Genomic DNA, 23,514 nt, shown 5'->3' with positions numbered 1-23,514 from the left:
TATTTCTTAAAATGATTCTCATATTCCTAAAATAAATCAAGTATTATCTATATATCATAAAATTCACCATTAAAAGCAAAAAAAAAAAAGTCTTCTCTACAGACAGCTCCATATACTGACCATGTTTTTATAATCTAGGTCTCTGGATTCTTCTTTATTATTGTATGCAGCAGAGAGATGCCTTTACTATCTTTTACCCTATCCAAGTAAAAACAATGGAAATAGTTTCATACTGTTCCCTCTCCAGTGACCAAGGGAGGAATTAGGAGAATGGTGTAGTAGAGTTCTCATTTGAGAACTTACTATCACGAACTAATAAAAACTAAATATGGCCGGGCATAGTGTTGGGCGCCTATAATCCCAGCTACTTGGGAGGCTGAGGCAGGAGAATAGGTTGAACCCAGGAGCTGGAGGTTGCAGTGAGCCAAGATTGCGCCATTGCGCTCCAGCCTGAGCAACAAGAGCGAAACAACATCTCAAAAATAAATAGATAAATAAAAACTAAATATACCATACCCCACTCCAATCCTTTGTCTTCCTAGTGTTCACTGAAATGAACTAAGGAAGAGGGTGTTACACATTGACTAAAGTAACACATCAGATGATATTGTGCAACATTTTAACATTTTAAATAATAATTATTTTAAATATATTTTTCTTGTTTGTTTTGAAGCTACATTTCTCATGTTAAAAATGGGGCCAGAGTGCCGTCCCAGCTCAACTATGAGAGAAAGGTTTCCCCCCATCGCACTTGTGGTACATTAGGTTTATCTTCATTTAGGATTAAATATTGGGTAGAGAAAGTGCGATAGACAGGCAAAAATATAAATGAAAATTTTTTTTATTCTGGTTGCCATGGCTGACTGACTTTCAGCCAGGCTCACAAGATTTTACCTATTTTTCTATTCTGCATCATGGACCCAGATGGGTTCTATTTATCCTTAGCACCTTCATAATTTATTGCCCACGTATACATTCTCAGGTCAGGTAGGCCCTGTACCAAAGTTTCTTTTATTTATCTGCCATTTTCAGTATCCCAAGCCTGCTCTCTTCTGCCTCAGCTTTCAGATATCCTTGGGGTTCTACAGCAAAGCTCTTTTCCCATTCACTACTGAGAAGCAAAGTTCAACGTTGCAGCTCCTGCTGTTAGCCACTCTCTTCTTTTCTTTTCCAAAAACACATTAATCAAAAAACAAACAGTTACTCCATGGTAAGTTTGGGAAACTCATAACCAGGAATTCCACACACTCCCCTTTCTATCAGTATTTTCAGATTGGTGATGTGTACACTTGTGCTCACAAACACACCCACATAGAGATAGAAAAGATTGGGAGATGGTAACACACATGGACCCTGAACTGTTTTCTTCTAACTGCAAGATATGAAGAAATCTCAGGACCTCTCTTTTGTGAGTGCTTTTCCCTTCTGCATGCTGGGTTCAGCCCAGGTAAAGGCAAGCTGCCAATCTAACAAGACAATCAAGTCCCATCACATATTATCCCTCAACATTTCCTGATGAAGGCACTTTGATTTCCCCAAAGCAATGATGGTTTGCTGGCAGTGGAGAGAGCAATGACCTTTTGAGATCAAAAGGAAATTCAGTGCTTTAACTTTTCTAGTTCTAGAATCTCTTTAGTCCTGTGGGACTTGGGGACTTAGTCCTATGGGACTTTGACGTGTAAATAACCTTAGGGTCTCTGGAGCTTTTGTCTTTAATCACAAATTAGTCCCTAGAAACTTCTGAAGATACGATTATTTCTTCTTTTCAGCAAGACCTCTAACATTTCTCCTGCACATTGCTTCAGTTGTTCCACTGACTTGAAACCTGGACTTAAATGTTTAATTGTCACCAGTAGGGATACTTTCCCCTACCCCCAAATTCTCACCTTGTAAAATTTTCTCAATTCATAGGACAGAAAAAGACATCAGAACAAAGATGTGGAAATTTATTTAATTTTCCCGAAATAAACTCTTCTCCCTTATGGCATCATATACGAATGATGAGAAATCCTAAATTTAGTTTATTCCATAAAGTTTAAGAAATAGGTCAGGTTTGGCATCTGTTTATCTCCACCAATCCCTTTGTTAATCAACACATTGTGGATGTGCAAATGCCAGCAACTGTTTTATTTAGGAAAACAGGCATGGCAAAGCAATAGTCTTTTCCCTGGGTCACAAACTGAGCATGTGACAGAGCTGAAAACAGCGAAAAAGATTTACTGTCTGGAGTCCCATTGGGATTGTACTTCCTCAACAGAGCCTCACGGCATCTGATTTATTATAAAGTACTCTGAGTCATAATGACTTAATTATGACTTTTATTTAACTACCATGTTCATGTAACTAGAATGCACCTGTACATGAATTTAAAAATGTTATACTGTGCAATTTTTCTTAATTCTGTAAGGGTAACAAGTAACTCAGTAATGACTTGAAACTTGCTATGTATTTTCAATACTAAGATAAAAGTTTTAACCAAACTTACAACAGGCACATTTTGGCAGTTAGTGTAAACACAACATTAACAAGCCATATATGCCAGATGTTTGCTTCCAAGGCCTTAGAGAAAATGACTGAACAAGGGCCTACATCCAAACTAATGCTTCCTCCTTCCCCCTGATTTTTGACAGTTGACAGCTCATCAGTTTTCTTCTCACGCTGGCTTTTTTGATTGCCCATTGGTAGGAATTTCTTCCATTAACACTGCTGATAGAAGTGTCTTACTGTAGGCTCACCCTCTGCCCTTCTGAGGTCCTTCTGCAGCTTGTCTTTTGTCACTTCTCCTTTGTCAACTGATCTCTAGTTTGTCCCTCAGGAATACCAAGGAGCGATCTAAGTGACTTGATCTGGGCTAAGCAGGCAGGGAAGAACAGGTCTGTTTTTCCACCCACTCCTTAATCAGTTGGTGGGAGATGGCTAACTTAGGGGGCAGCCAGAATGGGAAAGTCCCATTCTGTTGCTGAGTATAGGGGCCCTTTCTCTTCAGGGCTGTAGCTACCTCATCATGACTGAACCAGGCAGCTGTCTCTAATTCTCTCAAGTTCACCTGGATCTGAAAAACATAAGGAAGAAAAAGATGTAAGGTCAGGAGCTACAAAATTTAGAATACTATGGCCAAAGGTCAGAAAATGATTCTAGAACTAAGCAATCTTAGAAGATAATACCTGGGATCTTCAGGTTAGGTGAAAGTTCTAGAAACTGCCCAGAAGCAAAAGAGGCATAATTAAGAAATGAGAGTTTTATATATATATGTGTGTGTGTGTGTGTGTGTGTGTGTGTGTATATATATATATATATATTTTTTTTTTTTTTTTTTTTTTTTTGAGACAGAGTCTCACTCTGTCGCCCAGGCTGGAGTGCAGTGGCACTATCTCGGCTCGATGCAAGCTCCACCTCCCAGGTTCACGCCATTCTCCTGCCTTAGCCTCCTGAGTAGCTGGGACTACAGGCGCCCGCCACCATGCCTGGCTAATTTTTTGTATTTTTTAGTAGAGACGGGGTTTCACCGTGTTAGCCAGGATGGTCTCGATCTCCTGATCTTGTGATCCACCCGCCTCGGCCTCCCAAAGTGCTGGGATTACAGTTGTGAGCCACTGCGCCCGGCCGAGTTAAATATATTTCTAACATATTAAAAAAAAAAAAGATAAGATACATTAAATAAATCCTGGAAGTACAAATACTAAAATGTTAAGTGTGGTTAACATTGAGAATAAATTATGAATAATACCTATTTTTCCTTGTGTCTCTATTGATTGTATAAATTTTTCAATTAAAAAACATACAAATATATATTTTTTTTTTTTGAGATGGGAGTTTTGCTCTTTTTGCCCAGGATAGAGGGTAATGGTGTGATCTTGGCTCACTGCAACCTCCGCCTCCCAGGTTCAAATGATTCTCCTACCTCAGCCTCCCGAGTAGTTGGGATTACAGGCACCCGCCACCACACCCAGCTAATTTCTTAGTAGAGACGGGGTTTCACCATGTTGGACAGGCTGTTTTCGAACTCCTGACCTCAGGTGATCCACCTGCCTCGGCCTCCCAAAGTGTTGAGATTACAGGCGTGAGCCACTGTGCCCAGCCACTTTTTTTTTTTTTTTTTAAAGGATAAGGGTTAATGATAGTAAAAAGCATAGTCTCATCTTTGCAAGAAGCAAAGTAACGCGAACTTCATCCCGAGGAAGCTGAAATAGATTAGATATTCTGTAAAAACCAAAACATACAATAGGCAAACTTTGGCAGGCAGAGACCATCGGTCAGGGATGCTGGAGAAGTGCAAGATGAGATTGGATAAGACAATGTCTAGCCGGGCGTGGTGGCTCATGCCCATAATCCCAATACTTTGGGAGGCTGAGGTGGGAGGATCACCTGAGATCAGGAGTTCAAGACCAGCCTGGCCAACATGGTGGAACCCCATCTCTAATAAAAATACAAAAATTAGCCGGGCATGCTGGCAGGCACCTGTAATCCCAGCTACTCGGGAGGCTGAGGCAGGAGAATTGCTTGAACCTGGGAGGCGAAGGTTGCAGTGAGCTGAGATCGTGCCACTGCACTCCAGCCTGGGCGACAAGAGTGAGACTCCAGCTCAAAAAAAAAAAAAAAAAGACAACATCTAAGTTTCTTTCAACTATAAGTTCCTATAGTTTTATATTTTTAGTTCCCAGCATCCTGACTGACTTGAGCAATAAGACCAGTCCTGCAGTCAGTCATTAAATGATGCCTGATTGTGTGCCTACTATATGTAAGATACTCTTAAGTCCTGACAATAAAAGATAAATTGTCTCATATAAACAGTGTTGGGAAAATCGGATATCCACATGCGAAAGAATGAAATCGGACCCTTATCTTACATCATATGCAAAAACCAACTTAAAATGGATTAAAGACTTAAATGTAAAACCTGAAACAATAAAATTCTTAGAAGAAAACATAAAGGAATAAATTTCTAGACATTAGACTGGGCAATCGTCTCTTGGATATGACACCAAAAGCACAGGCAAGAAAAGCAAAGATAGACAAGTAGGGATTCTATCAAACTAAAGCTTCTGCAGAGTCAGGGAATCAATCAACAGAGTGAAGAGACAACCTGCAGAATGGGAGAAAATATTTGCAGACCCTATATCTAATAAGGAGTTAATATCCAAAATATATAAGGAACTCCTACAACTTAATACCAAGAAATAAATAAGCCAATTTAAAAATGGGCAAAGAATCTGAATAGACATTTCTCCAAAAAAGGTATTCAAATGGCCAACAGGTATGTGAAAAGGTGCTCAACATCACTAATCATCAGGGAAATGCAAATGAAAACCTCATACCTTCTTTGACGGCTACTATTAACTCATACCTTCTTTAATGGCTACCATTAAAAAAGTACAACCGACAGCAAGTATTGGTAAGGATGTAGAGAAAAGGGAACCCATCTACACTGTTGGGGGGAATGTAAGTTGGTGCAAAAAAGTTGGTGCAGAAAATATAGAGGTTCCTCAAAAAATTAAAAGTAGAATTACCCTTTGATCTAGCATCCCACTTCTGGATTGAAATCTGGATCTTGAAGAGATATCTGCACTCCCATGTTCACTGCAGCATTATTCACAATGGATGAATGGATAAAGAAAATGTGGTATATACTACGATAGAATATTATTCACCCTTAAAAAGGAAGGGAATCCTGTAGTTACAACAAGATAGATGGGCCCAAAGGACATGCTAAGTGAAATAAGCCAGACACAGAAAGACAAATATTGCATGATCACACTTACATGTGGAATCTAAAATAGTCAAACTTATAGAAGCAGAGAGTAGAATGGTGGTTGCCAGGAGCTGAAGGGAGGGGAAAATGGAAAAAGTTGCATGCCAGGGGCTGAAGGGAGGGTGGCCACTGGTCAAAGGGTACAAGGTTTCAGTCATGCAAAATAAGTTTTGAAGATCTTGTACACCATAGGGTCTACAATTAATAATATTATATTATACACATAAAAATTTGCTAAGAGAATAGATCTCACATCAAGTGCTCTTACCACAAAATAAAAAAAAAAAAAGTGGGGTGGGAGAAAAATAAAAGGGGTGGGAGGAAACTTTTATAGGTGATGAATAAGTTTATGGCATTGATAGTGATGATGGTTTGATAATTTCAAGGGTATATACTTCTCTGCTGAAGCAGGAGGATCACTTGAACCCAGGAGGTGGGGGTTGCAGTGAGCCAAGATCGCGCCACTGCACTCCAGGCTGGGCAACAGAGTAAGACTCCGTCTCAAAAAAATAAATAAATAAATAAAATAAATTGTCTCATGATTGACATATATGCAAGGGAGAATGGAGATTATTTGCTTCCTTACTAGGTTGCAAATTCCTTGAGGGCATAAATAATATTTAATTTAATTAATTAATTTATTTATTTTCAAGACGCATTCTCGCCCTGTTGCCCAGGCTGTAGTGCAGTAGCGTGACCTCAGCTCACTGCAACCTCCACCTCCCAGGTTCAAGCGATTCTCCTGCCTCAGCCTCCCAAATAGCTAGGACTACAGGTGCCTGCCACCACGCCGAGCCAATTTTTGTATTTTTAGTTGAGATGAGGTTTCACTATCTTGGCCAGGCTGGTCTTGAACTCCTGACCTCGTGATCCGCCCACCTCAGCCTCCCAAAGTGCTGGGATTACAGGCATGAGCCACCGCACCTGGCCTTAATTTTTATATTTTTAGTAGCGATGGGGTTTTGCCATGTTGACCAGGCTGGTCTTGAACTCCTGACCTCAAGTGATCCGCCCGCGTCAGCCTCCCAAAGTGTTGGGATTACAGGCATGAGCCACCGTGCTCAGCCCTAAATCATATTTTACAAATGTTTATGTAATCTAGACGATGCTGGACTAGACAAGTGTTTAATAAGTACTTGCTGATGAGCAGGTTGGATAAAGCAAAAGAAATATCACAGCATAAGGGAACATGAGAACTTACTTCTGTCTGCCCTGGTTTCACAGTTGCATGGCAAGCAATCATGAGTGAGCCACTAGGGAAGGGCCAGTGCTGGGATGCATAGTACTGCAGGCTTTCCACCTCCAATCCCACCTCTTCTGCAACTTCTCGATGGATGGTCTCTTCCACACTTTCACCTACAAGCACTCAGATTAATTCAGGACAGCCCTGTAGCTAGAAGGGTGACACAGACAGCCCATCTGAGAAAGGTGCACAACACTGGCTCCAAAGTTTCAATGAAATGCTCTTGGGAGTGTCCTAAAACTCTGAGTCATTCCAACAATAAGAATCAGGTCCAGAGCTGTGTGTTGAACCACAGTGCTTAAGCCTGCTAGGTCTAAAGTAAGGGTGACAGTAGGAGGGACTACTGCCCTCAGCTTTCATAAAATTCCACTTTTCACCATTTGCAAATTTGACCCCAACAGACTAGAGAAAAAACCAACCTGTAAATAAATACTGAATTCTAGCAAATGTTATGCATGCTCAAATAGGAAGAAGTGTACTAATATCTTCAATCTATGCATCAAAAAATAAGATAGATTAAATTAATGGATAGATGGATAGCTTTGTGATAAAGTAAGTGTAGTAAAAATTTATGGAATCTAGGGGTGTGCTCAGAGCAGGGGGCCTAAAGAATGGCTCCTCTGTTTATAACACACCCAACAGGAATCTGGGGTCATTGTGATGAGAGGCACAAAGCTTGTGGCCTCCCTACAAACAAATGCCTACATGTGAAGAGGAAAAAAAATTATAGAATCTGGGTAGTGGGTGTATGGGTGTTCACTGTATAATTCTTTCAACAATCTCCTATGTTTGAAAATTTGCTTAAAAAAATAGTGTGGCTCACACCTGTAATCCCAACACTTTGGGAGGTCAAGGCAGGCAGGTCACTTGAAGCCAGGAGTTCAGGACTGGCCTAGGCAACACAGCGAGATCCTGTCTCTACAAAAAATTTTAAAAATTAGCCGGGCATGGTAGCCTGCACCTGTAGTCCTAGCTATTCAGGAGGCTGAGGTGGGAGGATTGCTTGAGCCCAGAAGGTTGAGGCTGTAATGAGCCATGATTGCACCACTGCACTCCAGCCTGAGCAACAGAGTGAGACTCCATCTCAAAAAAAAGGAATGGAAAAAATTATATATATATAAAATGCCAGAAAGCAGTTTTCTTGACATGATAGAAAAGAATGTGCTTGGGAATTCAAGCTCTATAGCAACAAGACAGAGAAGATTGTATTAGTAAGGTTGTATATCTTCCAGTGTCACCTGTATATCCCCTAAACTCCTTACCTATATCACAAAAACCTGCCAAGGCAGAATACATTCCCTTGGGAAAGGAGCTTTGGCGGGCAAGCAGGCATCGGGTCCCATCTGACACCAGCGTGATCACCACAGGAGCCATCTAGGAAAGGGGAATGGAAACTGAGATGCTGGCACTTTGGACCCTGCCAGTGAACTAAAGCAATGTGTAATTAAGGAATTGCACAGGCTTCCTTCCCCAGGACAAAGCAGTGCACAGTCTTCTTGGATTACTGTCCTCTTACAGCAATACTTACCTGTGGATAATAGATGATATTATTGGAAGGGCACACACGCTTGCTGCCAGCCACGTTCTTCTTGGTGGGCTGCCCACTTCTGCTGCAGAACTGATGAGCATCATGCCAGCGGAGAAGAGCTTGAGCCTAGGAACACAAAGATGGGCCTGGTTTCATTTGGAGAGAATGCGGGGCTCATCTTTAACAGCACTGGGCCTAGTGTCTGGAACAACTCACAGGGAAATGCCAATCTCTTTCCAGCTCATGTAATTTAAATGGTTACTGTTTAAATTTTAGGACAAGTAAACTAACAACATATTCCTCTAGCATCAGAAATCAGAATAAAAGAAAGCATATTTTTAAATGTGTTATTATTTAAAACATATGAAGTTTATAAGGTAATAAAATGGGCCGGGTGCGGTGGCTCACGCCTGTAATCCCAGCACTTTGGGAGGCCGAGGCGGGTGGATCACAAGGTCAGGAGATCAAGACCATCCTGGCTAACACGGTGAAACCCCGTCTCTACTAAAAATACAAAAAATTAGCCGGGCGAGGTGGCAGGTGCCTGTAGTCCCAGCTACGCAGGAGGCTGAGGCAGGAGAATGGTGTGAACCCCAGGGGGCGGAGCCTGCAGTGAGCCGAGATCGCACCACTGCACTCCAGCCAGGGTGAAAGAGCGAGACTCCTTCTCAAAAAAAAAAAAAAAAGTAATAAAATGAACACCCATGTATTCACTAACCAGCTTAAAAATAAAACATTCTCAGTATAGTTGAACACCCCAAAATGTTCTTTTCCCTGGTAAAGTTGGAATTTTTTGCAACTAAAAAAATGTTCAGAGGTTTCTTTTTGAATTAAATGCACAATCAAAATACTTCAGCAAGTGAAATCTAAAGCTGTGAGGGCAAGTCATTAAAGCAATGTAAAGTAATTTCTCTTAGGGAAAACATGATACTGTATATGTCATGCTATGTGGGTCATTAAAAATGTTTATGAGGCTGACAGATCCTATTGCCATAGATCTGCATGTCTTTAGGAGACAATGATCTTGACAGTGGTTCTGCCAAAAACAAGGGCAGAAGAAAGAAGAATAAGCAATCTTCCTACAGCACATTGTCCTGCCAGTGTTTGTAGAAAGGACTATAATCTGCAAAAGAAGAAGTGAAACGTCACTCTAGCCTTGTGTATGTACACATGGATTTGCCCACACATACTGCTCTACTAAATTTACTACAGAACGAGAAATCAGAATCTACCGTGGACAGCAAGGAGGCATCCCTTGCATTGAGTTGAAAGAGAGCCTTTCTCAGCTCAATGAAAGACCCCTTGAGCTCTGTCTCCATTTCAGGTTTGTGTAAGGAGGCTAAAAAATTAGAAAAGATAATGAAATTAAACAATGACAAACTCTGCCTCAGGGCCTCTCTCCAGTCTATCCTGTTAAAATAGTGTTTCCCAAACTTGCCTCGTAAGATTCAACTGGAGAAAGTAAAAAATATCCAGGTTCTCAGCTGGGTGTGGGGGTGTGTGCCTGTAGTCCAAGCTACTCAGGAGGCTGAGGCAGGAGGATGGCCTTGAGACCATTAGGAGTTCCAGGCTACATACAGTGCACCATGATCTTACCTGTGAATAGCTACTGCACTCCAGCGAGACCCCATCTCTAAAACTTAAAAGAGGCCAGGCATAGCACTTTGGGAGGCCGAGGAGGGTGAATCACTTGAGGTCAGGAGTTCAAGACCAGCCTGGCCAACATGGTGAAACCCTGTCTGTATTAAAAACAAAAATTAGCCGGGCTTGGTGGTGGGCGCCTGTAATTCCAGCTACTCGGGAGGCTGAGGCATGAGAATCGCCTGAACCCAGGAGGCAGAGGTTGCAGTGAACCGAGATCACACCATTGCACTCCAGCCTGGGTGACAGCAAAACTCCATCTCAAAATAAATAAATATATACATAAAATTTTTTTAAAAAGCAAGATTCTCAAGCCCCTACCTGGAGATTCTAAAGCAGCTGGCATGGAGTGAGGCCCAGCAATCTCTATTTTTGTTTTAACAAGCACCAGGTGATTCTTATATTCAGGCCAGTTTGGGAAACATTAGCACATAGTATTTCTCAAGATCTTCGGGGCAACAAGAACATTTGCATTAGCTTATCCTTGGAAAAGAGATGAAGTGGGACCTCATGGCTCCTATCTGAACCTCATCCCAGCATCACTACATTTACACATAGACCATTAAAGACAGAAGGAAAGCCTGACAGGAGCCATGAGCCAATAGCAAAGTGGTTCCCAATTGGCCGGGCGCGGTGGCTCACGCCTGTAATCCCAGCACTTTGGGAGGCTGAGGCGGGTGGATCACGAGGTCAGGAGATCGAGACCATCCTGGCTAACACGGTGAAACCCCGTCTCTATTAAAAAATACAAAAAAAATCAGCCGGGCGTGGTGGCGGGCGCCTGTAGTCCCAACTACTCGGGAGGCTGAGGCAGGAGAATGGCATGAACCCGGGAGGTGGAGCTTGCAGTGAGTCGAGATTGCGCCACTGCACTCCAGCCTGGGCGACAGAGCGAGACTCCGTCTCAAAAAAAAAAAAAAAAGTGGTTCCCAATTGCAGGTCTGTGGACCCAGAGCTATATGGAAACATTTTTATTCACCTGTATTCATGAAAGAAATAAAAATGATGTCATAAGTTTTTTAACATTTGTTATGAAATATTGAAATATACAAAATGTGACTGGGCTTGGTGGCTCATGCCTGTAATCCCAGCACTTTGGGAGGCCGAGGCAGGCGGATCACCTGAGGTCAGGAGTTCGAGATCAGCCTCACCAACATGGAGAAACCCCATCTCTACTAAAAATGCAAAACTAGCCAGGCGTGGTGGCACATGCCTGTAATCCCAGCTAATAGGGAGGCTGAGGCAGGAGAATCGCTTGAACCTGGGAGGTGGAGGTTGCGGTGAGCTGAGATCGCACCATTGCACTCCAGCCTGGGCAACAAGAGTGAAACTCCGCCTCAAAAAAAAAAAAAAGAAATATACAAAATGTATAGGCCAGGTGTGGTGGCTCATACATATAATCTTAGCACTTTGGGAGGCCAAGGAGGGAGGATTGCTTGTGCCCAGGAGTTTGAGACCAGCCTGGGCAACATAAGGAGACCCCCGTCTCTATAAAAAAAAAAAAAAAAAATTAAAAATTAGCTTGGCATGGTAGTACATGCCTATGGTCCCAGCTACTCAGGAGGCTGAAGTGGGAGGATCACTTGAGCCCAGGAGGTCAAGGCTGCAGTGAGCTGTGATTATACCACTGCACTCCAGCCTGGGCAACAGCAAGACATTGTCTCAATAAAATAAGATAAAATAAAAAAATAAAATGTATAATGGTACAGAGACTAATACCATAAACATTCATGTACCCATCACCTTAGAAGGCATTAAAATGTCCTTTATTTTCATTTAAATGATGATGATAGCAGATGACAGTATTTTTAATGTCCTTTTTTAAAAAATAGAAAGTTGATAACCTTTTGTATTCCCCAAATTTTCCTTTAAATTTTACCATTATGTGAAATCCCAAATTCTGAAGACCACTGGGAAGTACCCGTTAGGAATAATGTTATGTACCACTTAGGGAAAAGGAGCTATCCAAACCTAGATCCAGAGCAAACCATGCTTCCTGCTGCTCAGAGCATCCAATCAGCACAGAGTCTTCTATTCTTCGTGCATCCTGTCCAAATTTACCCAGGAGCCTTTCCAACTCTAAGAAACAGGGGAAGGGAGAAAAGCAAAACACAAGGGTTTCTATTAAATCACTACAGCCATATTAGACTCACAGAAAATCATCTACTTCAGCTTTAAGTGGGTATACTTGGCTTCTAGCTGCAGCTAATTAGCTGTGTAACCTTGGTCTAACCATTTAACCTCTCCAGGCCTGTTTTCTCATTAGCAATCTGAGGACTTTAGACCAAAGAAGGAATTCTTTATAACACTGTATTACTCTATGACTGTATCATGAAAGGAAAATATCCCCGCGTTAGTAAGATGCATGATAGTTAACTTATTAAGTCATTGAAAAAAAAATAAGTATCACACTTAAAATGGTACAGACCAAGGCTGGGGGGCAGGGAGGACTGCTTGAGGCCAGGAGTTTGAGACCAGTCTGGGCAACACAGCAAGACCCTGTCTCTACAAAAAATAAAATCAGCTGGGTGCAGTGAAGTGCACACCTGTAGTCCCAAAAACTTGGGAGGCAGAGATGGGAGGATCTCTTGAGCCGAGGAGTTCAAGGCTGCAGGTAAAGACCAATCCGGTTCTATAATTAACCTCCAGAATGTGCTACTTTTGTGGACAACAGTAAAATACTCATCTGAGATGCCAATCTCTTAAGAGATGAGTGCTGTGTAGGGAGAAATCCTATACACTTGTTCATGAAGGACTCATTTATTTGTTCATAATACAACATAACACACACAAAAACCATAATACAACATAAACATTGCTAAATCTCTAATGTTTAGTGCCTTCTGATGGAGTCCTCAGATTCTTCTGCAGTGCTAGAAACTACCTATCCAAATACTCCAACTTCTGACCTATGGAGAAATTCACTGGCAATACAGAAGTTAGTATATAGTGACTCATATAAAACTGAAAGTTCACATTTTGTTTTCTGTCTTTGAGACACCACCAGGCTCGACTAATTTGTTGTTCTTGGATAGAGACGGGGTCTCACTATGTTGCCCAGGCTAGTGTTGAACTCCTGGGGTCAAGCAATCCACCCACCTCAGCCTCCCAAAGTGCTGGGATTACAGGCATGAGCCACCCAACCCAGCCAAAGTTTGCATTTTGAATGACAAATCCCAATGGCTTGGATATCTTTAGTTAAATATGCTAAAAGAGTTCTAAAAGCAAATTCATTTTAATTCACTTTTAATCTTGACCCTTCTAGTAAAAATGAAGTTATGATGGAACTTTTTTTTTTTTTTTTTTTTGAGATGGAGTCTCGCTCTGTCGCCCGCACTGGGGTGCAGTGGCGTGATCTCGGCTCACTGCAAGCTCCGCCTCCCGGGTTGACGCCATTCTCCTACCTCAGCCTCCCGAGTAGCTGGGACTACAGGCGCCCGCCACCACGCCTGGCTAATTTTTTTTGTATTTTTAGTAGAGACAGGGGTTTCACCGTGTTAGCCAGGTTGGTCTCTATCTCTTGACCTCGTGATCTGCCCGCCTCGGCCTCCCAAAGTGCCTGGATTACAGGCGTGAGCCACGGCGCCCGGCCATGATGGAACTCCTAATTAGCATAACAGTGTGTACCTCCGTGGAGGCTGGAATTCACTGCTCTAAGGCAAAGACTGTCAAACTTTTTCTGGAAAGAGATATTAAATATTTTAGGCTTTGTGAGTCATACAGTCTCTGTCACAACTCTGCATTGTAGTGCAAAAGTAGCCATAGACAATATATCAATGAATGAGTATGGCTATGTTCCAATAAAAATTAATTTACAAAACAGGTAGCAGATACAATTTCGACAGCAGTTTTACCAACCCTTGGTTTAAGGCATTAGTGGTTCATTTCATCACTAAATAATATTTGACTGGACAACTAGAGTTCATACAATAAATTATTAGTTGGCAGAGGCAGTTATACAAGCACGAGACTCAAAAGTTTTTTGAAGAATCTAGACTCCAAAGTTCAAGGATCTTTCTTAGAATTCATTATGGGCTGAATTCTGCTTAGTGGCCACAGGCTGGTCAACGCCACTGGTCCACTCTGGACTTACCTAACAGGCTATGCCGGGGGGCCAGGTATTGATGTGCTGAAGTCTGAAGCAGAGGAGCCAGACTATGAAAGAGGTAAAACGCTCCTGTTTGCTGGGCTTTTTTACATGAATCATCATCTTCCTTCAGTTCAAATAAATACCTGTATTTGGGAAATAATCAAACCATTACAAAACCACCCTTAGTTACCTGTATAGCATTCATCTTTGAGAATGCTGCCGCTGCATCCCTCTCCTACCATGGTTATTTCCCTTTATTTATTTACAACCTAATTTGCTCCAAAAAGGGTTTGAGATGGCTATAGATAATCGTTCATTCCCTTCTTTGTCTTACTGTGTACCTCACCCATACTTCTGTGGTTGCACTATTGGTTTATTTGTTCATTTGTCTGTCTCCTCTGAGAGACTATGATCTCCTTAAGGGGAAGGTATGCTTTACTCAGCTCTGTATCTCTGTAGTTAGCATATTGAATGGCTCGATTCAATAAATATTTATTGAATTGAACTTCAAGGGTAATAAATATTTACTGAATTGAACTTCAAGGTACTCTGCCAATATTACACTGTGAGGCAAGAATTTACATGCAGTGGAGTGAAAGGAAAACAAGTACAGTGATAAAACATCAACCACAAAATACCTAGAGATGGGAACAGACTTTTTCACAGCAGACAAAGAGTAAACACTGTATCTTCAGTGACCCTCATCCAATCTAGGGAAGATAAAGAACAAATTTTACCTTCAATGTACCCTTACTTCAAACATCTAGATCCCAAAGTAGATACCATTAACTCCTTATCTCTAGCAAAGGGAGCACCTGGCCGGGTGTGGTGGCTCACGCCTGTAATCCCAGCACTTTGGGAGGCTGAGGCAGGTGGATCACGAGGTCAGGAGTTCGAGACCAGCCTGGCCAATATGGTGAAACCCTGTCTCTACTACAAATACAAAAATTAGCTGGGCATGGTGGCACGCGCCTGTAGTCCCAGCTACTCAGGAGGCTGAGGCCAAAGAATCGCTTGAACCTGGGAGGTGAAGATTGCAGTGAGCAGAGATCGCGCCACTGCACTCCAGCCTGGATGACAGAGCGAGACTCCGTCTCAAAAAAAAAAAAAAAAAAGAAAACAAAGGGAGCATTGATGAAACCTATACTTAACCTATTTAATAAGGATAGTATTTTCATTTTCTTTTTTTCTTTTTGTTTTGAGACAGGGTCTCACTCTGTCACCCAGGCTGGAGTGCAGTGGAATGATCTCGGCTGACTGCAGCTTCTGCCTCCCAGGTTCAGGCAATTCTGGTGCCTCAGCCTCCTGAGTACCTGGGATTACAGGCATGCCCCACCATGCCTGGCTAATTTCTGTATTTCAGTAGAGATGGGGTTTCATCATGTTGGCCAGGCTGGTTTCGAACTCCTGACCTCAAGTTATCTGCCTTCGGCCTCCCAAAGTGCTGGGATTACAGGCGTGTGCCACTGCGCCCAGCCATAGTATTTTCAGTAGCCAAAATGAAAATGTGGAAGAAGGGAACATCCTCCCATTCTTGGTTTCTCAAAAAGAGGCAACAGTAATGGGGTAAGTACCAGGCTTTTCCAGTACCTTCATTAAGAGTGGGCTGAGTCTCTCCCTTCAAATCCTTGTGATCAGCAGGGACAGAATGCAAATTCCCCTGGGGCCTTGGGATTAGCCATTTTTGCCTGTCAAAAGCCCTAAAACAGATGCTCAGGTAAAAAGTGGCTTCTTTTGTCAAGTGGGAAAAGTAGTTTGCAGATATTTCCTGTAGGATCTGAGAACTCGTGTAATACCAGTAGGCAGAGTTGGCTCAACATGAAAATAAAAAGCAAAAAGACAAATGCACCCCAGTGGTACCTTTCAGAACCTACTCTGACTGTGATAAAAGGGGTTATGATGAGCTCTTTATAAATAGAAGACAAAAGAAACCTGATCTTTTAAGACTTGTGATATTTTTAAACTTATTATGAGTCACTGTAGCCTCCTGGGGCAAAAACTCAATGCATGTCAAAGGAGAGACATGTGTCACTCAGAAGTTACCAAATATAAACAATAGAACAAACACTGCTGCCTTCGTAAAAGAACAGAAAGAGTGGTACAACCTGTACTTGCCCTAATGACCCTAAAAAAGCAAAACACCTACAAAAACACCCAGGTTAAGGTCTTAGACCCAGGGCCTCACTGGAACTGGAATTGAAATCCAAAAGTTCCTTACACTCCTCTGGATCGGGAACTCTTATTTTTAAAAATTTATTTTCCCTTTTCAGTTATAATAGCATGGAAATTGCTATGATTATCTAAGTTGAAAATATTTAGATTATTTTAAAACAAACTGTTTTTCCTTATTTTAACAGTAAAAAATAGTCAATCATTAATAATCAGAATATACAACTGTCAATTTTTTGAAAAGGAAATCATCAAAATCCCACCACTCAGGGATAATCACTGTTTACACTTTGGAATTCTCTAAGCGATTACTATTATACATCAATACATATATAAGTATATTTAGAATCCATCAAACCTACTAATTTGTAGCCTTTTTTCTTAAACATATATAAATATTTTCACATCATATTCGTTATTGATAGACTTTTATTCTTTTCTCTTCTGTTTTTTTTTGAGACGGAGTTTCACTCTTGTTTTCCAGGCTGGAGTGCAGTGGCATGATCTCAGCTCACTGCAACCTCTGCCTCCCGGGTCCAAGTGATTCTCTTGCCTCAGCCTCCCAAGTAGCTGGGATTACAGGTGCCCACCACCACACCCGGCTAATTTTTGTATTTTTAGTAGAGATGGGGTTTTGCCATGTTGGCCAGGCTGGTCTCGAACTCCTGACCTCAGGTGATCTTCCCATCTCAGCCTCCCAAAGTGCTGGGATTACAGGTGTTGAGCTTCCGTGCCTGGCCTCATTATTTTTATTCATTCTTAAATAGAGATTTATTTAATCACTTTAACATACTTAAATTTTAGACTCTATTCAATAATCATGTTAATATTCTTGGCCGGGCGCGGTGGCGTACTCCTGTAATCCCAGCACTTTGGGAGGTCGAGGTGGGTGGATCACAAGGTCAAGAGATCAAGACCATCCTGGCCAACATGGTGAAACCCCATCTCAACTAAAAATACAAAAATTATCTGGGCGTGGTGATGTGCACCTGTAGTCCCAGCTACTCAGGAGGCTGAGGCAGGAGAATCACTTGAACCCGTGAGGCAGAGGTTGCAGTGAGCCAAGATCACGCCACTGCAGTCCAGTCTGGCAACAGAGCAAGACTCCATCTCAAAAAAAAAAAAAAAAAAATTCTTGTAGTCTGTTAAAGGAGTACACACAACCTAAATGTCCAACAATATCTGAAACAAGTATCACAATTTTGTTGTTTGTTCACTCTTGTTCATGTAGGATTATATGCTTATGTGCTTCTAAATTTTTTTTTTCTTTGAGACAGGGTCTCACTCTATCATGCAGGCTAGAATGCAATGACACGATCTCGGCTCATTGCAACCTCCACCTCCCAGGTTCAAGCGACTCTCCCACCTCAGCCTCCTGAGTAGCTGTGACTACAGGTGCACGCCACCATTCCTGGCTAATTTTTGTATTTTTAGTAGAGACAGGGTTTCACCATGTTGGCCAAGCTGGTCTCGAACTCCTGACCTCAAGTGATCTGCCCGCCTTGGCTTCCCAAAGTGCTGGGATTACAGGCGTGAGCCACTGCACCCAGCCTTCATATGCCTCTAAATTTTGGACTAGGCACTCATGCTTGATAGGGCTTTATATGTAGGAATCACTGGTTGTGAGGGTATACTTCCTAAGGAGTTTTATATTTCTATTTACATGGTGCTCCAGGGGTATTTTCAGTCCAAGATTACTACTTATATTCATTTCTTAGGCTGGGCATGGTGGTTCATGCCTATAATCCCAGAACTTTGGGAGGTAAAGGCAGGAGGATTGCTTGAGCCCAGGAGTTTGAGACCAGCCTGGGCAACATAGCAAGACCCTATCTTACAAACAATAAAAAAAAAATTAGCCAGGCATGGTGGTGTACAAGTAGCTACGCATGTGATCCTAGCTACTTGGTGGGGGAATTGATTCAGCCTGGGAGGTTGAGGCTGCAGTGAGCTAGGATCATACCACTATACTCCAGCCTGTGTGACAGAGCAAGATCCTGTCTCAGAAAGAAAAAAAAGAAAAAAAAATTATTCCTTAGGTTAAGGGTTCTAGAACCACACCACATAGATGGTATAAATTTAACCCCCAAAACTGAAAGCAGGCTAGTGATTTCAAATTCACAGATTTCTAATTTCCCTAGGCTAAGACAAAAAATTCTTTATCATCTTCATGTGCTATTGTAGATTTTTTTTTCCTACTCTACCTTTCATTGAAGTTTAGTTCTTGGGGAAAGGGGATGGGATTATCTACTTTATTTACAGGAAACTTCATGAAATATTATTCAATACAGTTTTTCATCTGAAGTGACAGGAATAGAACAATGTAGTTTTAACATATTTATTATTCTATTATAGTACCTTAATTTACTTAATTTCTCCCTTACTGTTCATTCATTCAATAGTACTTTCGTGCCTACCATGTGCCAGGCACTGTTTTATGAAATAGGGGTACCACAGTGGAAAGACAAAGTCTGATCTTAATAGAACTTATATTCAAGTGTGTGAGATATTTTAGATATTATTGGATATTTAGTTTGTTTAAAATTTTTCGGCCAGGTGAGGTGACTTACACCTGTAATCCCAACACTTTGGGAGGTCAAGGCAGGTGGATTGCCAGAGCTCAGGAGTTCAGACCAGCACGGACAACATGGCAAAACCCTGTCTCTACACAAAAATACAAAAATTAGCCAGGCATGGTGGCATATGCCTGTAGTCCCAGCTACTTGGGGGTTTGAGGTGGGAGGATCGCTTGACCCCAGGAGATCAAGGCTGCAGTGAGCCAAGATTGTACCACTGCACTTCAGCCTGAGTGACAGAGTGAGACTCCATCTCTAAAAAAATAAAAAATATATATATTTTTATGTTTACTGGTTTATTATAAAGGATATTACGAAGGATACAAATGAAGAGATGCATTTAGGCCAGGTATGTGGGGGGAGGGTGCAGAGCTTCCATGCCTCCCTGGGTGCGCCACCCTCCAGGAACCTCCATGTGTTCAGCTATCCAGAGGCTCTCTGAACCCTGTCCTTTTGGGTTTTTATGGAGGCTTCATTACATAGGCATGACTGACAACCATGTAGAAATGTGATTGGACAAAATGGTTATGATTTCATACTAATAGACTGACCAGAAACCCAGCAATGCCTGTCTATTCAGGTTCTCCTTGGCCTCCCTGTGCAGCCTTCCTTCCTCCGGAGTATGGGGCACAACCCTCTCTGGAATGAGGGTCTTTGGACCCGCAATCAGATTAGAGTCCTGCCGTGGGCAGGTAAAAGGAGGACAGGAGAAGGTAAAAGAGATTTTGTTTCCTGAGGCCTGCCCCTGAGGTCTAAAGTGCCCCACATTATAACAAAAGACTATAATAAGGACCATAGGAGTTATGAGCCAGAAACCGTGGATGAATACATATATATATATATACACACACATACACACACACACACACACAAATATAATATGTATATATAATAATCATAAACCTAAATATATATATAAAATCATAATATCACAATAATTTAATGGGCCAGACAGAATAATCAAAGCTCAGGTTGGCTAAAACTCACCGTGTCTTAGTAACATAGGTTGACAGCAGCCTATAGCACCAAAAAAATTTTCTCCTGCAAGCTATTCCATGATACAGGGACATTGTCAGTTCCTTAAAAAAAAAAAAAAGGAGTTTTAAAAAAAGTCACAATATGAAATTTAAAGTAATGAATTGCCAAGAGGGTTATACTTTAAGCCAGGATGGGATCACTTTGTAATATTAAGGAAAGACAAACTCAATAGGAGTCAGGTGATCTTGTTTCTACATTGCATTTCTACTCCTAAGTAGCTATGGGATCTCAACATTTCAGTACTTCTTTCATAATCTAGAAAACTGAAACCTGTTCTACCCACCTAGAGTAAGAAGGAAGTAGAAGGAATCCTGTAGATAATATATAAAGTCACATTAGGAAATTTTTTCAGAAGGCAGCTATGCAAATTCACATGGATCCAAGATATTTTCTATTTTTTTGTAGCTCATTGGGAAAGAAAAAAAATCTGTAACTAAATAATCCGTTCTGGCTGAGATGGTCCCCTTAAATTGTATATCAGTATTTTATTCCCCATGAAAAGTACCTCTCACATTGGCAGTAAAAAAAGTCAAGAATTCATTACAGTTAAATAACCAACCACCCTTTTCACTGTGTCTGAGGAAAGCAAGCTTTGACACTAAATGACCAAGGAACATCTAAAATTTAGTCCTACTTCTTGTTTGCATAATTATGAATCACTGATGATGAATCCTTGGACAGTTTTGGCTACAATCTATGTCCTAGCCATGGGTAAAATATATTTAGCAAATGACATTCAACAAAATATTTATTGAGTACTGACTTTATTCAGGGTCCCTTAAAGAACACAAAAGTGTAAAAGATGAAAATCCCTGCCATCAAGGATGGTAGGGTTCTAGCTACTTGGGAGGCTGAGGCAGGAGAATCACTTGAACCTAGGAGATGGAGGTTGCAGTGAGCCGAGATTGCACCGTTGCACTCCAGCCTGGGCAACAAGAGCAAAATGTCGTCTTAAAAAAAAAGAAAAAGAACAAATAGAAAAGAACAGTGAAAAAAATATATATATAGTAACAGGGAGAGAGACTTAGAACATATTATTAAGTAAACAAAGCAAGGAGGAATTGGAGGAGATACTAGTCCAAGTGTACAAAGTTTCAGTTAGGATGAATAAATTCTGGATATCTGTTGTGCTGTATGGTAACTATAGTTCATAATGTATTGTATACTTGGAAATTACTAAGAAAGTAGATATTAAATGTTCTCAACACACACAAAAAAATGTGAGGTGATGAATATATCTGCTAGATTTAATCATTTCACAATGTATACCTGTATCAAAACATCACATTGTAAACTATAAATATATACTTTTTTTGTCAATTATACCTTAATAAAGCTGGAGAAAAAAACATGTAACAGTTGGTTAACATGACCTAATTATACAGAAAAGGACACAGACATACCAATATACATAAATTATATGTATTTAATTATATTTTTCTTTTTTTTTTTTTGAGACGTAGTTTCGCTCTTGTTGCCCAGGCTGGAGTGCAATGGTGCAATCTCGGCTCACAGCAACCTTCACCTCTTGGGTTCAATCGATTCTCCTGCCTCAGCCTCCCGAGCAACTGGGATTACAGGCATACGCCACCACGCCCAGCTAATTTTGTATTTTTTCTTAGTAGAGACGGGGTTTCTCCATGTTGGTCAGGCTGGTCTCGAACTCCTGTCCTCAGGTGATCTGCCTGCCTTGGCCTCCCAAAGTGCTGGGATTACAGGCATGAGCCACCGCCCCTGGTCTTATTTATATTTTTCAAATGACTAGAAGTATACATACCAAACTGTTAAGAGTGACTAATTTGGGGGAGTGGGATGAAGATAAACATTGAAAAAGGTGGCTGTAATTTTTACTTTGTTCATTTTTCTGTACTGAAAAAAAAAAATAGCCATGTGTACTTCTTTTAAGACAAAAGAAAAGCCTAATAAAATAGTAGTTCCTGAGACTAACTGGTTAATGAGGCTACCTCCATGCCACTGTTCCCCAAAACACCTCACCATATTGTGCGAGCCAAAGGGAATTCATTTGGTGAGTTTCTTGGACCTTGGGAACTGCTGCCTGATGTTTTGCCTAGTTTCTGCTACTAAATTAACCTTAGCCAGTTGTAGATTATCATGGCCTGCTGACTCATGAGCTGATGGTCACAGAGCTATTTATGTTTTTAAAAGTACAATGTTTGATAGAGATGAAAGGTAATAGCAGTCTTACCCAACAACTAAATGATGAGGTAAGCTGCTTTAACATTAATAGTTTCTTTGAACTCCCCATAACAAATGATTCACACATGTTTCTTATCCTGTTCATCTTTCCAGAAGAAAGATTAATTTATAAAGTACTACAGCGTGACAAAAAAGCCCATCTTGAATCTAGTGGTTACTTCCACCGTGAAGAGGCCAGGTTCCCTAGTATTTAAGAGAGTTTTTTTTAGGCCGGGCGCGGTGGCTCACGTCTGTAATCCCAGCACTTTGGGAGGCCGAGGCGGGCGGATCACGAGGTCAGGAGATCGAGACTATCCTGGCTAACACGGTGAAACCCCGTCTCTGTTAAAAGTACAAAAAAATTGGTTGGGCGCGGTGGTGGGCACCTGTAGTCCCAGCTACTCGGGAGGCTGAGGCAGGAGAATGGCATGAACCCAGGAGGCGGAGCTTGCGTCACTGCACTCCAGCCTGGGCGACAGAGTGATACTCCACCCCTTTTTTAGAGTCCATTTCTCCACGACTGTGGACCTCCATGGGATGGGGAAATATGGAAAACTGAGGAACCACGGGAATATAGCTTTGAAGGTCTCACTGACCTGCTTTATAGTTTGGTTTCTAAAAAATAATTTTTCCTCCCTTTAAAAAAAAAAAAATTAAGGCACAATGTGAGAAGTTAGCAAGTTCCATTTTTAAATGACTCTCCAAAAAAGTATCAGAAAATGATTAGCTGTGGTTACTGAGGTAGCTCCACAGTTATAAGGCAAAACTATGGTTATATCCCTAGTTTCTGCAAAAAGGAAGAGATTAAGCTAAAATGTTAAAATGCTGTGACCACGACCTTTTTTCAAGTTCTGATCATGCCTCCCTGTGAAGTCCTTCCTGCACTTAGAAGCTGAGCAGGTTTCTGTTTCACTGTACTCACTCTGAATTCTTTTCGGGGCACCTTCCTGGTCCTCAGGAATCAGCACAGAAGAGGAAACTCCTAATGTTCACGTTCAACGGCTTCCGTTCCCCGGAGGGACCATTGCTGCTTCTGCCACACTTCCCAGAATCCTTCTAGAGATGCACTCTGGGAATTGTAGTTCAGTTCCCAGGCATGCTGCTGTGTTCTCCAACTGCAAGTTAACCATGATTGTCAAAAGCATGAACATCTAAGATCTTATTACCAAGAGAACTACTGTATCCTTGGAGAAAATAGATTAGTATTAGATCCATTTTCTAATTAAAAAAAGATAAAGTCATTAAGTCCACCCTCATACACAGAAGGCATATATTATGAGGCTGGGG

General features: G+C 41.4%; 1 protein-coding gene and 1 non-coding gene across 7 annotated transcripts; one reads left to right on the top strand and one right to left on the bottom strand.

The window, feature by feature from the left end:
• Nucleotides 1-1,271: 1,271 nt before the first annotated feature.
• On the bottom strand, nucleotides 1,272-23,270 carry NUDT13 (nudix hydrolase 13). Of its 6 annotated transcripts, none has more exons than XM_032139628.2 (9): nucleotides 23,150-23,270; nucleotides 19,981-20,072; nucleotides 14,255-14,394; nucleotides 12,106-12,240; nucleotides 9,753-9,859; nucleotides 8,521-8,646; nucleotides 8,255-8,366; nucleotides 6,951-7,105; nucleotides 1,272-3,052 (listed from the first exon to the last, which is right to left on the bottom strand). In XM_032139628.2, exons 2-9 carry the CDS (start codon nucleotides 20,061-20,063, stop codon nucleotides 2,852-2,854), a joined length of 1,059 nt encoding a protein of 352 aa, XP_031995519.1. In that variant the 5' UTR covers nucleotides 20,064-20,072; nucleotides 23,150-23,270; the 3' UTR covers nucleotides 1,272-2,851. The 6 variants fall into 6 exon arrangements, with proteins under 6 accessions (XP_031995519.1, XP_031995538.1, XP_031995529.1 ...); XM_032139647.2 differs by having other exon boundaries at nucleotides 12,133-12,240; XM_032139638.2 differs by lacking the exon at nucleotides 23,150-23,270 and having other exon boundaries at nucleotides 19,981-20,334.
• LOC116466204 (small nucleolar RNA SNORA11) lies at nucleotides 7,574-7,701 on the top strand. The gene has a single exon (XR_004247443.1). It is a non-coding gene; the product is annotated as a small nucleolar RNA SNORA11 (small nucleolar RNA).
• Nucleotides 23,271-23,514: the final 244 nt, after the last annotated feature.

This window comes from Hylobates moloch, unplaced genomic scaffold (genome assembly GCF_009828535.3).
Source record: "Hylobates moloch isolate HMO894 unplaced genomic scaffold, HMol_V3 SCAFFOLD_3, whole genome shotgun sequence".
Taxonomy (NCBI): Eukaryota; Metazoa; Chordata; class Mammalia; order Primates; family Hylobatidae; genus Hylobates; species Hylobates moloch.
This window is presented reverse-complemented; position numbering and strand designations above follow the sequence as displayed.

What these genes read in the sequence shown, in the direction of transcription:
- NUDT13 (XM_032139628.2), bottom strand. Translation starts at nt 20,063, where the DNA reads ATGTCCCTGTATCATGGAATAGCTTGCAGGAGAAAATTTTTTTGGTGC. An exon ending in ACCTATGTTACTAAGACACG is followed by an intron (nt 14,395 to 19,980) that starts GTGAGTTTTAGC and finishes TCCCAAATACAG; the next exon opens with GTATTTATTTGAACTGAAGG. An exon ending in ATATCATCTATTATCCACAG is followed by an intron (nt 8,367 to 8,520) that starts GTAAGTATTGCT and finishes CCCCTTTCCTAG; the next exon opens with ATGGCTCCTGTGGTGATCAC.